Here is a 15,406-nt window from a genome sequence, read left to right as displayed (position 1 = left end):
GGAAAATAAACTTAGATTTGGAAGTAGAACTTAAAATCTGAAGAAGCCACGGTAATTAATATATAACCAGGCTTTGATGGCTCAATGACTATAAACCAGCACTTCTCAAACTGTGGGTCACAACCATCAGAAAACGCCTATTTCTGACGGTCTTAGAAAGCCCCAACCATACTCAGTTTTCGTTGCTACTTCGTAACTGTAATTTTGCTGCTGAGTGGTGTCTCCTAAGAACATGTGTTTTTCGATGGTGACAACCACAGACAGAGAGCTGCTCTGACTCACAGGAGACTGAAGAGGGAGGGACCGCACAGGAGCTCAAAGGCAGCCAGTGCTACAGAATGAGATCTTGACAGAGAGACCCCACCCCCTCCCCTTCTTGGACACTGGGCCGGAGTCGCAGGCTTGGGACTTTGTGGAAAGGGAAACATAACGATTACAAAGTCATGGTGGCTGTTTGGGATTTTGGTGGTGGTGATTTGTTTGGTTTTGAGGGGCAGGGTATTGCTTTGCAGTCAGGCTGGACTGAAAATTCAGAATGTAGCCCAGGCTGGCCCCACTCCTGAGTGATGGGATTACAGGTATGTGCTACCCTGCTCAGCCAAGAGTGTAACATTTTGCCTACATGTAACTTTATGTAGTTGCTTTATGAAAAGTAATTCTGACTCATTTGTTAGTCTAATTTATCTCCCCCCTTTGTTTGACCCTCTTGTTAGTCAATGCTTAGAACAAAACTGGGAAGCCGTGAGGGAGGGTGGGGGAAGGGTCGGAGGGCAGGGAATGGGGGTGGGTTGATCAAAACACATTATGCGAATGTACGAAATTCTCAGCAAAACCAAGAACACCCCCACAGTAATGACAAAAGCAAGTTTGACTACAAAATATGCAAAAATTGTAAGGAAAATTTGAATGTAGTCACTTTGTGATAGTTCTGCAGCCACACAGCCTCTTGAGGCCTCAGGAAATTCTAGTGTAGTCTAGTATGTTTTTCTTCCCCCAATGACCACGAGTTTCTGAAAAAAGTTTGGTTCTTATTTACTCAACCAAGGTGAACTACCTGAGGTGCAATGAATAAGGTTGATGGGGCCCATGCATGAATCGTTAGGGTCGCTCAGTGTCTGAACAGGATCTAGAGAGCCGTGACCCCTCTATAACAAGATAAGGACCTAAGCCACCTTGCTGCAGCTTTCAGACTGACACCCACTCCCTCACCATACCTCTGTCCAGGAAGCTGGTGGCCTTGGATAATGGGATGGATGTGCTGGTATCTCTGTAGCCGGCTGGCAAGGCTGCAAACCCACTTTTGGCCTGAGAGTTCCCTCCTTGTTTTCCGAGACTGTTCTCATCTCTCTCCCAGAGAGATATGTGGCATATACATACACATGTACATGCATGCACACACATGTAAACATACAGTTATATATATATATATGCCACCACACACAAACACACACACACACACACACACACACACACCATAATATTATTCTAGATCAAAGTATGGAAGAGTTTATAATTTAAAATTAAAGTCGTGCATTTAGCTCAGATTATAAAAATTGATTGCATACTAAGGTTGGTTATATTGTTTTCTTAAAGGCAGGGTAAATGGAGCTGTCTCTTCAATTTCCTGTCACTACCCACTGATACACACATTTTTATTAAACACTCATTTATGAAATTTTTTCATGCATATATGTGTGATGCATGTATCCTTGCTTTTTACTTGTGAGTACTGACGCCTAATGTACACTTGTTTGCATGGAGACCCGAAGTTGATGTTAGGAATCATCCTTGATCAGTCTTCCACCTTATCTTTGAGGCAGGGTCTCTCAATCAAACCCAGAAGTGGCTGATGGGCCTAGTCTGTCTAATTAGCTTGTTCAAAGGACCATCTGCCTCTGCCTTCCAAGGTAAGAATTATAGGCAGGCTGACTTCCACCCACCCAACCAGCATTTTACAGGGGTTTGCTGGACCTGACCTCTGGTTATTTTGTTTTCGTAGCAAGTGCTTTAACCACTGAGCCATCTCCCTGGACACAGCCCCATTCACAATTGCTTGTTTGTTTGTTTGTTTGTTTTGAGACAGAGTTGCTCTGTGTAGCCCTGTCTGTCCTGGAACTCACTCTGTAGACCAGGATGGTCTAGAATGCAGATATCTGCCTGCCTCTGCATCCCAAGTACTGGGATTAAAGGTGTACAATACCACATCCAGGCCCATTTGGGTTTTGTTGTTGTTGTTGGTGGTGGTGGTGGTGGTTTGGTTTGTGTTTTTTGTTTTAGGGTTGGGGGGGCGGAGCAATGAGTGCTCTTTTGGTCATTTGAAACAGGGTTTCTCTGTATAGCACTGACTATCCTGAATTTGCTTTGTAGACCAGGCCGGCCTCGAACTCACAGCCCTCCTGAGGGCTGGGGCTAAAAGCATGTGCCACCATGGCCAGATCCATTTACACTTTTTAAATGTTTGTCTTGTGATCTTATCTAAATGAGCACGTGAAAGCTTTGTTCTCATGTTTCTTCTGAGACTATTTTTATACTTTTAGCTTTATAATTAAATCTTGGGTTCATTTTCAAATACTGTGTGTAAGCATTATAAAAAAGGGTCCACTTTCGTCTTGCGTGCAAGTGTCCATGGAAAGGAAACCTCTCTTTCTCAGTCATACAGGAGAAAAATAGATGTGGAGCTCATGGAAGGCTGGTTATTTCTATTTGAACTTTCTGTTTCCCAAATTAGCTGTTGCACACAATCTTTCTTCAATGCGTATGTGTATTCGCCTGCATGTATGACTGCAGCAATCACACGCAGTGCCTGCAGAAGCCAGAGAGGGTATTGAACCTCCTGGGATTGAAGTTACAAACAGCTGGGACCCACCATGTAGGAGCTGGTAATTGAACTTGAGTCCTCTTAACCATTGAGCCATCTGTCCAGCTCCGTGATTTCATGGCAAGGAAGTAAGGAAGCAAGCACAGTTTGGACAGTTTCTGTCATGCTCTGTGCACTAATGACTATCCCCTCCTCGTGTGTGTGTGTGTGTGTGTGTGTGTGTATGCTCTTCACCCCTGATGCCAGATAGCAGTATCTAGTATGGTGCTATATTAGCATAATCTTCTTAAATGTACAATTTTGACAACAGACAAGCCAGATGCCAGACTTTCAGAATGCTATGTATAGGTAAGGAATCTCGGGAGGCTCTCGAATGGGCAAGACTGAGCATTGTGTTGGTCAGAAGTATTTTGTGACGTCAGCTGTGGTTAGCACCGGCCCAGGTGAGGGTCCCTTTTCACTATTCTCGAACCAAGTTGGAAGCAGTATTAACTTTGTAGACTTACAACCTAATGTTTTTCTAACGTTTGGGGTGTATGGTAGGTAGTGCTGTGGGTAACGCACTAAACCGCCTGTTTTCATTAAGCGATGTGATGGCGTAAGAATAGAATCTGTGCGTCTTACAGGCAGATGGTATTTGCCCACACTGGGGGTGATGAAACCCAGGTCGACAGCCTATAGAGCATTTGGGGGTCAAGCAACCTTTTCACAGGGGTCACCTAAGATGGTCAGGAAAGAGATACTTATGTTATGAGTCCTAACAGTAGCAGAATCACAGTTAGGAAATTGCAATGAGGGCTGGAGAGATGGCTCAGCGGTTAAGAGCACTGACTGCTCTTCCAGAGGTCCTGAGTTCAATTCCCAGCAACCACACTGGGGCTCACAACCGTCTGTAATGGGGTCAGATGCCCTCTTCTGGTGTATCTGAAGACAGCTACAGTGTACTTATATACATAAAATAAATAAATATATCTTTAAAAACAAAAACAAAAAAAGGAAATAGCAATGAAAATGATTTTGTAGCTGGGGTCACACACATGAGGAAGAGTAATAGAGGGTCCCAGCGTTTGGATGGTTGAGAGTCGGTGCCAGCAGAGCCAGTGCCAGCCTAGAGCTTGGTCCTCCACTGCTTCATTGATTGCTTCCCTCCGCTAGCAGCCCCCAGAAAGCAAACAGCTCTCAGTCTGATTGTCCCAAGGAAGAATAGGGAACTGGCTCCCCAGAGCCCTCCTTGGTTTGTATTTAATCGTTATTGTATTAATTTTCTTAGCTAGGCTAGCAAAATGGCTCAGTAACTCCTGAGAGTTGGCTTCTGATTGTCACACATGCACTGTGGCATGCATGTGCACATACACACACACACAAATGTAATAAAAATTTAAAAACTAAATGTTGGGCTGGAGAGGTGGCTCAGCTTGAGCACTGTCTGCTCTTCCAGAGGCCCCAGGTTGAGTTCCCAGCACCCACAGTTATCAGTAGCTCCAGTTCCGGGGGTCCTGACATTCTTCTGGCCTCCACAGGCATCGTGCACACAAGGGCTGCACAGGCATCCACGCAGACAAATGCCCATGAACATAAAATAAAACAAGTTTTAAACAGTGTGGGTTCCTTGTTGTTCTCGCTATTAAGGGATTTTGTAGTTCTGAGACTTCAAAAGGGAGTGTTTTACCCTAAAAGTCCTCTGTTTTGTTTGCCTTTCATTGATATTAGAAATATCAATTCATCGAAAGGTTAGTTATCCACTCCCGGCTGCTTTTGTTCCCATAACTCACTGGCCTTTGCCGTCCAGTGTAGAAGCGTTTGAATTCCAGGAGCACCACCAAGCAGCGGTGGATGTAGAAGCATCATTTGTTGTAGGTGAAGGAACTCCGGAAGCCCTTGTATGTGAGCCCTCGGGTCCCTACGGCGGGAACCCACACACCTACGGTGGTGCTCTCTCAAGCGCATTTCTCTCTTATAATGTCTGCCTCAGTACCTAACATCCGGAGAGAAAGCAAGCTACCAGCATCACGGGGAACTGCGGCAGAACTTGCACCGCCTGCAGATCCTGTGCAACTCGGCGGAGAAGGAGTTGCGGTATGAGCGGGGGCGGAGCCTGGACCTGAAACAGCACAACAGTTTGCTCCAGGAGGAGAACATCAAGGTAACTCTCACAGGAACAGCCATTCCTGCAGGCCCTGGGAGGGCCACAGCAGGGGAGAGTTAAATCGCAGTTCCATTCACTCTATCTGCTGCCAACAGGGTGCTCAAATGCTTTTTTCTTTTATAAGTAAACATTTTTAAAGATTATATATATATATATACATACACACTGTCGCTGTCTTCAGACACACCAGAAGAGGGCATCTGATCCCATTACAGATGGTTGTGAGCCACCATGTGGTTGCTGGGATTTGAACTCAGGACCTCTGGAAGAGCAGTCAGTGCTCTTAACCGCTGAGCCATCTCTCCAGCCCCTTATCTCAAATTTTTAGCATTTAATTTTAGTGACTGGTCTCCCTGCATTAGTTGCATATAGCCAGTAAACTTCTCCCCAGTAAATGTATTCATAATGGGGGTGCGTGGCACAGATTCACAGTTGTTTTTCAAAATACATAAGCATTCAGAACAAGGTACCATATAAATAATGTATTCTTCCAGATACAATTCGGTTCTATAAATATACATTACAGACTTGGTTTCTAATATAGATTAGAAACCCTATGTAAGGTTCTAAATTTCAGTATTCAGGGACTGGAGATGGAGCTCAGTTGGTGGAATGTTTGTCTGGAAGGTAGGAGGCCTTGGGTTCCCCAGCACATGGTGGACACCTGGAGTATTAAATGGAAGGCCTCTTAGATCAGCTTGTTTTGAGACAGCATCCTGTAGAGCGGGCTGGTCTTGAAATCACTACAAAGCGACAGTGAATCTTACTCCTATGACTAAGATCCCAGTGAAGTCTCCTCAGCGCACTGTTGTCTCCACATGTCAAATGCCAAGGTCACAGGTACACGTCACTATGTCCAGCTTAACTCTGGGCGTACTCAAGCAACCTTACATCTTTCTTTGGCTAGAATGACCAGAATGACACAGATCCTAACCGGCCCCGTATAAATATGTACTCAATAGGCCATCTTTCAGAAATGGAAAAATGATCACTTCATAAAGAGAGAAGATGCTGTTTGCTGTTTGAAGCCTCTCTCTTGGAGCCAGGCGTGTAGTAGTAACATGTACAGTAACTATGTACATGTTTTACGTACAGTTTGACATTATAAACCTCAGAGTTGTTAGGGCCACCAGGATTACAAATCTAATACAGAGCGTAGACTCTGAATTGAAACGTAAGTGGGTTTGACTTTCCACATTGCATTTTTCCTCAGCCTGGAGTCATTCTGGGGACCTTAGATTTGTAAACACGGGACTGTGTGTGTGTGTGTGTGTGTGTGTGTGTGTGTGTGTGTGTGTGCTCACATGTGCACACGAATATGCATGGATGTGGTATGCATGGATGTGTGTGGTATGCATGGATGTGTGTGGTATGCATGGATGTGTGTGGTGTGCATGGATGTGTGTGGTGTGCATAGATGTGTGTGTGTGCATGAGCGCAGGTTCTCACAGAGGCCAGAGCCTTGGGATAGCTGCAGTAGGAAGCAGTTGTGAGCCAAGAACGTGGGGGCTGGGAATGTGCCACCCAAGGCTGATCATGCTCTTACCCACTGTGGGATTCCCTAAAATCTACTCAGACGATCAAACTCCGGGTCCCTACTGTTAGGCATGCTGGAGTAATTAGCTCAACATATTACAAAGTAGATGCCCATGGACACCACCGAGAGCAATCGCGATCCAAAGGCAGCACACTGGCAGCTCTGAAAACTCTCTCTATCACTATTCAAGTCCCTCCCTTACACCTGCTGAGTGCCACCAGGACACTGTGCTGGTTCCTCTTTGGGCTGCAGAAGATACCATGGAGACAGAGGTTGTTGGCTTAACAGGTTTTTCACCAGTACAATCTGACTTCAGTAACATCTCTAAACCTTGCCCGTGGGCTCCCTCCATCACTGACTCTCACAGCCTCTAGATTTCCTGGCCTGGGAACCTGGGGAGCCAATGGACAGTGTGCTAGGGAAGGAGAGTGAGCGCCCTCCGCAGTAGCAATGAGAGGCTCGGTCCGGTGCACCACATACCCCACTCTTTGCTTTCTTCTTTTCCTTGAATTCCGTGCCTGCTCACCCGTTGGACTTGCTGAGTTTTCTTGCAGTGAGGTAGTACTTGAAAATAAGGACTTTGGGCTTTCTGATAGGCCAGAGTTCCTTCTGAGAAGAAATGAGCCAGGAACAGATTTGTTCTATTTTTTTGTTTTTAATTTTATGTATATGAGCACACCATAGCTGTCTCCAGACACACCAGAAGAGGGCATCTGATCCCATCACAGGTGGTTGTGAGCCACCATGTGGTTGCTGGGAATTGAACTCAGGACCTCTGGAAGAGCAGTCAGTGCTCTTAACCACTGAGCCATCTCTCCAGCTCACAAACTTGTTCTTGTCAATAATATTTCAAAAGCACAACCAGCCCTCCAAGGGTATTGCCCCTGCTTCCGGACCAGATGTGAGGAGAACTGGGACATTGCACTGGTGTAACGGAAAGAAAAAGTGAGTGAGTGTTCACCAGGAATAGAGACGTTTATAATGCCCACTCTAGAATTTCTTCTTGGCCTTATCATCGAGACAAAGCTAATGGTAATTTGTTTCCTGTTGACCTTTGACCCATCAATGACAGGTGACCAAGCCAGCTCAGTCGGTCAACAGGGAGGGAGTGAGGATCATGACTCCATCCAGTGCTGATGCTGAAGCAGATGTTTTTTCCAGTCTAACCCATCAAGATACAAAGATCACATCCCTCAGCTGTCTGCATCCTGAGCCGACTTCCCTGTCCTAGCCCAATGTCAAATTCTTGCCAAATTCCTAGAAGGCGGTCCCAAAAGTTCTCCACAGACAGGGAAGCATTTGGCTTTGGTTGTAATTTCTTGATACATTTTTTTTCTCCATGTGGCTTGTCTACATGTGCGTGTGCCTGTGGGTGTGTGCTAACATTTTTGGAGATAACATTCCTCTGGTCTTGAGAAATTAGTAAGTGCCCATAATTTCAGATATGTCCAACTCAGAGGTGAAGCACTCGTTCCTAGGCAACATAAACAATAAGGGTTGCTGGTTTGTCTTTTTACTTTCTGAAGGCCACCAACATGTGTGTGCTAACATAAGTGGGGCTCTCTCGAAAGAGAGCAAAGTGGGGTTGTTGAACTCTAGGGACAGCACATGGGTTGCCCACCCACTCATCTCGTCTGTTTCTGTCTGCACTGTATGGAAGTTTGCATCATGTACTCCCTTGCCAGTTAGTTCTTGGAACGGTCACACTTCAGAATTTACCTGCTGATCTAGTATATATGCATAGTGATAACTCTGTGAAGTCTATTATCATTATCATCATTCATAAAAATGTTACCGTGTGTGTGATATACATGTATGGATGTGGTACACACATGCCATGGCACACACAGAGGTCAGAGGAAAACTTTTGGGGGTCACTTCTCTCCTTTTACCATGTAGCATCCAGGGCATTGAGTCCATTCAGGTCATCAAGCTTGGTGGCAAGTTCCTTCGCACGCATGTGCCAAGTCTCAAAGCCAGTGCCCTGGGGATGCTTTCTACCATTTCCTTGCATCCCCAGCCTCGTTTTTTATGGCTTTGTACTTATCCCCCAACTATAGATCAAAATTGAACTCAAGCAAGCCCAGGAGAAGTTGCTAGACAACGCCAGGATGCACTCCTCGCTCACGGCGGAGTGGAAGCACTGTCAGCAGAAAGTCAGGGAGCTGGAGCTGGAAGGACTGAGGCAGATACAGAGCATTAAAGCCCAGCAAGGCCTTCAGGAAAAGCTCGCTTGGGAGAAATCGAAAACAGCGGAAGCACAGGAAAAGGTAACTACCCTCTGGCTCTGGAAGCAGTAAGCAGAGCCGGAACCCTGCCTCCGGGAGACCTTAAGAGACAGGTGTCCCGAGAATGTTTTCCTCTCTTGGATAATTTTATGTCATCTGCCCCTACCATTCTAATAAACCTTGTACATTTTTGAAAACTGCATGAAGTTAGGAATGTAAGCTTCTGGGACTGGGGAAATGGCTGGATCGGTGAAGTGCCTGTCACATAAGCACAAGGCGCTGAGCTCAGATCCCCTGCACACGGTGCGTGCCTGCAATCCCAGCTTTGGAGAAACAGAAACAGAAGGGTCTCTGGGACTGGCTGGCCAAGCAGCCTAGCTGAAAGAGTGAGTTCCAGGCCAGCAAGAGACCCTGTCTCAAAAGACAAGGTAAAGAGAGTCAGAGGAGGACACCCCTTATCATGTATACACAGGTGCACATACACATATATAACTCTATAAATGCAAATGTATATTTAATTAAATCCATAATATGAATTTAAAACTTATTGAAGCCATAGAATATTTATACTTTTTAATTTTAAAGAACTTATTTGTCTCTCATTTGAATTAACTGTTTATATGACTTATTTTGCAATCTTTAAAAAATACTTATTTTATTGTGTGTGTGTGGGTGGGTGTGTATGATTGTTTTGCCTGCATATATATATATATATATGTATGTGCACCACGTGTATGCCTGGTGCCTGAGAAAGTCAGCAGAGGGCAGTGGGTCCCCTGGAACTGGAGTTACAGATGGTTAGGAGCTGCCATGTAGGTGTAGGGAACTGAACCCAGGTTGTTTGCAAGAGTAGCCAAGTGCTCTTAACCACTGAGCCATCTCTCCAACCCTATTTTGTAACTTTTAGAGGGGATGGGTGAGGCAGTTTCTCTGTGTAGCCCTGGCACTCTGTAGACCAGGATGACCTCGGCTCAGAGATCAGCCTGCCTCTGCCTCCGGAGTGCTGGGATTAAGGGTGTGCACCACCAACACTTAGCCTGTTTTGTACTTTTAAGAAAGATGTTTGCTATGAAATTGGCTTTTTTCAAATATTGCCCTTGCATTTTGGATTGCTTACTCCAAGGTACCAAAAATATATAACAGTTATGTGTGTGTGAGTGTGTGTGTGTGTGTGTGTGTGTGTGTGTGTGTATGTGTGTGCATTCATACATGTCTTCCTCTATTGCTGTCTTACTGTCTTAAAACTACTACTAAATAGCATATGCATGTTCAGAGGGACACTCCTCTTCAGAGGGACATCATTCTACACCACATGAAAGTAGAGACACTGTACACTGCCACAGGATATGGTAGAGCTGCTGTATATGTCCACGGTCACTTAGCCACTGTATACATGCATGGTAGTGTGTAGTCTCAGCAGAGGATAACGGGTGTGACCAAGACACCAGTAGCTCATTGCTGTCACTTACAGAAGCCAGTGAATAAGAGAGAGAAACCAAATCTTAAAGTTATACTTTATGTCAGGTGTTGTGGCATATGCCTTCAATCTCAGGACTTGGCAAGCAGAGGCAGGCAGGGGGATCTCTGTGAATCTGAGGGCAGCCTGGTCTACGGAGTGAGCTCTGGGCCAGGTTCACAATGAGACCAAAATCCAAACAAACAAAAAAACAAAACCCTTTTCTTTATTTAGAGAGCTGGTCTAAGAAGAAGTGGATTAACACCTTAAAAAAGCCCATCTTCTGTCTCACCTCTAGCCAGCAGGTTACACAGGGGATAGGAGAGGCAGAACAAGAGTGGGCAGGCCGACTGGCAGGCAGGCACTTTGTAGCTCAGGCTGGCCCATCTGCCTGGGCGCTCAGCTACACTTCTGTGCCCTCATCATCCTTGCTTTGTTCCTCATCCTCTGGGCGTCTTGGCTCAGGCACTTGAACTGCTGAGTCAGGCTGGTTTCTGCTCTTATCAACCTCATCCCGCTCCAGTGGACCTGGGCTGCAGGTGGGGATGGTTAACTGAGAGCACACAAGCCACTAACAGCAAGTAGGTGCTAAGCTGCCAACAACGTGCGTGTGCGGATTCCTTTTTACAATGTGAAGCGTAAGAATACCTTACACAGAATATGAAAGTACTCCTCACTCCCACCCCCAACCTCACCCCCACACCCCACACCCCTGTCTCCAACCATAGGAGCTTGCTATAGTTCAATCAAGTGTAGAGTTTGTTGTTCGAAAAGGGTCACACCCTTCATAATGTTTTGCACTTTCAACCAAGATTTTGGACCTGCAGCAGAAACTAGACTGTGCACGACAAGTCTGCCTCTCAGACGTTTGCATTTTGCGTAAGAAGCAACTAGAGGAAGAGATCAAGGAGGCAAAGAGCGTCGAGGCCAGGCTGCAGCAGCAGTGCCAGGAGGAGCAGCAGAGGAGGTAAGGACCACCAGGGCGAGGGACTCTCTGGGCGCAGATTTACCCAGAACACTGGCAACTTGTTTTAACCGGGATTCCCCCAGGAGGTCCGACACAGAGCTTGCCTAGCTTTCTGGTGTGATCTGAGCAGACTCAGGCTTCATTGAAGTTGTACTTTTTAAAAATTCGTTGGCTAATGTTCTTCAGATACTTATGGGTCATTTATAGGCATCTTTAGTATCAAGAAACTACTAGCAGATAAGAACTATCGATTTTTCCTCTTAAAATAATGGTTGTGATTCTGACCTTGATGATAGATGCTTCTCATTTTATGATATTCAGAATGAGTCTATATATATTTTAAGAAAGATACATTATCCACTCAAGACACACGGAGATGTACGCACACCCTTTGTAGCTCAGAATCTTACTTGTAGCTATAGCTGGAAGTTCTGTGCTAGGACCTGTCACAAAACACCACTGAGTGAATATTTGTTGAGTAAATGTCTGAGCAAGTGACTGGCTGGATATTTGTGTGCAGGAAAACTGAATGCACTCAAAGAGACGACACGGAACACTCGCCTCACCTGCCATGTCTTGAGAGATGGTGGGCTAGCCTGTCATAGTTAGATCCTAGCAAGGCCCGCTCACAAGAAAGCAGTAGGATACCCCAAAGACAAGTCCACACAACACCGAGCTGACACAACACTGCCAGGTGACACACGCTTGCAGGTCAAAGGGCAGATAACAATATCAGCCGCACATTCAGGAGGTGCCAGCAAGCTTGCCACAAGGCCAGATCAGTGACCTAAGAAAACCCCCATTTAAAAAGTGACATGCAGAGGCTGGGATGAGGCAGAGAGATAGTTCAGAGGTTGACTGCACTTGATGTTCTTTCTCATGGTGGACTGGGGTTTGGTGCCCAGCATGTACCAACACAGCCATCTTTCCAGGCCCTCGCTCTTCCTTTCTGAGTCTTGCTGAATTGCCCAGGCTGGTCTCAAACTTGTGGGGTCAAGAGATGTTCCTTCGTCAGCGTCCCCAGAGTGTCCACTCTGCAGCCTTCAGTTTCCGCCATGGATATAGCTGTGCCCACGCCATCTGCTTTTCCTCATATGAGTTTCCATCATTTCCTTCTTTCAATAACACAGGCTACTCGTCATCGAACCTATCATATCTGTGGGCATACAGTGCTTTAAGATGCTACAGTGGTATAATATCCTCTACTGTCCTTTTAATATCTGTGGGATCAATAGAGAAACCCCTGTGGTGTTTCTGGTATTAGTGATTTCTATAGCCTATACATCTTGGTTTGCTGGCCTAAATGGAAATTAGTCAACTGTATTGGTGTTTTCAAAGAACTATCTTTTGGGTTTATTTCACATTCTCTATTTTTTTTCCTGATTCCATTTGTCTGTCTATCCTTCCTACCCCAGCCCTCCTTTCAACAGGATCTCATGCGTCCTAGGCTGGTCTTTATGTAGCTGAGGCTGGCCTTGAACTCCTGATTCAGACAACAGAGTCTCACTTCATAGTCCAGGCTATCTTAGAACTCACACTAGATAGTCCAAGCTAGCAATTCCCCTGCCTCTGCTTCCAGAGTGCTAGAATTGCAGGCATGCTCCATCATACCTGACTGGGGGTCTTGTTTCTATTATTCTTTTATCTGCTGTTATTTTTATTTTCTATTATTATTCTTTGATTTATGATGTTCATTTTTCTCTGGCTTCTTATGATGGAAACTCTGAGGATTGATTTTAGATTTCTGAGTATTGATTTTAGATTCTCTTTCCTTTATAACACCCTGGGACCAGTTTCCCTACTTCATCCCTTCATGAATTCTGCTTCATCCCACAATTTCTGTGATTTCATTTGATTCAAAATTGTTCTCAACTTGACTAGCATTAGAGAATGTCTACAACATTGGCAAAAGGTGTCTGGGCATCTGTGAGGGGTTCTGGACAGGACCGGCTTGTGGGTCCATTACTGAGTGGGAGGGGCCCACTCTGAATGAGCAGGGACTTCCAAAAGGCTGGGGCCCAGATGAAAGTCAGCCGGGTGAGAGGAGGAGACAGCTTTCTGCTGTTTCTCAGCCTTTGAACGTGAAGCTGTACCATCAGCCATCCATAGTGTCTTCGAACCATTGGCCTGGAACTGGGGCCGCATTGCCAGCTTCCTCCTGTTCTGAGGCGTCCAGCTGCTTGGTGTGAGCGGCTCTGAAGCAGGTGGCTGTCATGAGGCTCTTCAGCCTCTGGCCCTGTGGGTTAATAGAACACCCCCCTGTCTATATTTAATTAGATCAAGCACTCTGGGAACTTCTGACTAGATACATAGATACTTTATGTTGATTGGTTAATTGTCTGAAACAGAATTTTGTCATGTTGCCCAAGCCTTGCTTTGAACTCAGTTCAAGTGAATCCCCTGCCTCAGCTTCCTGAGTAGCTGGGACTACAAATGAGCACCACTATACTGAATTTAATCTGCTGTGAATTTTGGTTTCGCTATAAGTAATGTATAGTGAGGGCTGAGAAAGTAATTCCCTAGTAGAGTGCCTACCGTTCTTGCACAAGGCTCCGAAGTCAAGGCTGGCACTGACATGTTTGCTTTTTTATTTTAAAGGAAGCTTGAGGGACTGGGAGGTGTTTTGCTCACTTGATGGGCTACAGACTCACTGTGCCCGCTGACTATTCGGGCTGAGTCCCCGGAACCCACTTAAAAGTGAAAAGAGAGAATCGACTCCACAAAGTCATCCTCTGACCTCCATTCACACACACACATTATGGCTTATGTGCAGCCCACACACATGTACACACACATACACACATGCTCACATACATACCATGGCTTATGAGAGCACACACACATGTATACACACATACACTTACACACTCACACACACATACACACATGTACATGCTCACACACATACCATGGCTTATGTGCACTCACACACATGTATGCATACACACACACACCCCATGGCATATGTGCACCCCACACATATGCATGCATGCATACATACATACATACACAGATACCATGGCTTATATGCACCTCAGACACATGTACACATACACATATACTTGCTCACACATACCATTGCTTATGTATACCCACATATGCACACACACACATACATATATGCACTCATAATTTTAAAAAATTAAGGGAATTTGAGGGTCAGTGGGATACCCCAGCAGATAAAGACCCTTGCTACCAAGCCTAACAATCTGAGTTCAGTTCCAGAAGCCCACATGGTAGAGGGAGAGAAACAACCCCTGCACATTGTCTTCTGACCTCCACATGTAAATCTGGCACATGCACACACAAACACATAGATGGAGTTTAAACACCCGAAGGGGAGATTGACTGCTGCTATAAGGAATTCCCCTGTCCTGAGACACTTTAGCTGTAGCGATACAGGGCAAGCACCGTGCTGAAGGAGGTTCAGAAGGCTGGGAAGGCACCTAGCAGGACTGTCTGGAACTGAGGGCTTGAGGCAGCCTTCCTCAGTAACAGCAATACATAAGCCGAGAGTGAAGCAGTTGGGGGGGGGTGGAGGGTTAGGGGAGCTGAGAGGGGACCATTGGGCTGAGAAAGAAGGAAAGGGAAAGACTGAGCCAGGTGGGTAAGGGAGTAATCCCTGGGGAAGGAATCCCTGGGGAAGGTCTGACTGAGGAAGTGAAAAAGTTCCCTAGCTGGAAGAAAATGTTTGAGGTTACAGAGTGCTGAGAAAATGGGTCCAGAAAGCCTGGTTCACACAAGGGTGGCTATGAGCGATGGAGAGCCGCTTACGGAGGCGCCCTGCACAGGTCCTATTATCTTACAGACATAGAACCTCCTCACTCTGCTGAAATGACAAACTCCCTCGTGCTGGTCCAGAAGTTCGGGGTCCAGGAATCACTTGCAGAGTGTGGCAGTCCACGGAGTGACCTGCTGTACATTTTTTGCCCTCAGGATCCTTCTAGACCAGGATGTAAATGATCTCCAGAGACAAGTGAGAACCTTGCAGGATAAGGAGAACCAGCAGGAAGCAGCCAATTCCCAGCAGCAAGAGGCTCTACGTAAACAACTGGAAAGCGAGAGAAGAAAGTGTGAGAAGGTAAGACACTAGAAGGCTGTCCCTGGTTTCCTGTTTTCACAGATTGGCATGAGCCTCCATCATTACCATTGCTATTCAGCTAATTATCCTTGAGCTGGGAAAACAAATATACACAAATATGGAGACTGTAGGCATAGATACAGATATATCTCCAGATGGAGGGGAAGGAAATG

At 45.8% G+C, this 15,406-nt stretch overlaps 1 protein-coding gene across 2 annotated transcripts in view; it reads left to right on the top strand.

Moving 5' to 3' along the window:
• CCDC30 (coiled-coil domain containing 30) overlaps window positions 1-15,406 on the top strand; it is a gene marked incomplete at both ends in the record, with an annotated part of 74,565 nt that overhangs the window by 36,704 nt on the left and 22,455 nt on the right. For both annotated transcript variants that reach the window (XM_080920762.1, XM_080920761.1), the window contains 4 exons: window positions 4,791-4,961; window positions 8,562-8,771; window positions 10,998-11,152; window positions 15,089-15,233. In XM_080920762.1, the coding sequence (XP_080776888.1) occupies window positions 4,791-4,961; window positions 8,562-8,771; window positions 10,998-11,152; window positions 15,089-15,233 (681 nt within the window). The remainder of the gene's footprint in view (window positions 1-4,790; window positions 4,962-8,561; window positions 8,772-10,997; window positions 11,153-15,088; window positions 15,234-15,406) is intronic.

This window comes from Micromys minutus (genome assembly GCF_963924665.1).
Source record: "Micromys minutus genome assembly, chromosome: 9".
Classification (NCBI taxonomy): domain Eukaryota; kingdom Metazoa; phylum Chordata; class Mammalia; order Rodentia; family Muridae; genus Micromys; species Micromys minutus.
The sequence above is the reverse complement of the archived record's forward strand: the minus strand, read 5'-3'. Positions and strand labels throughout refer to the sequence as shown.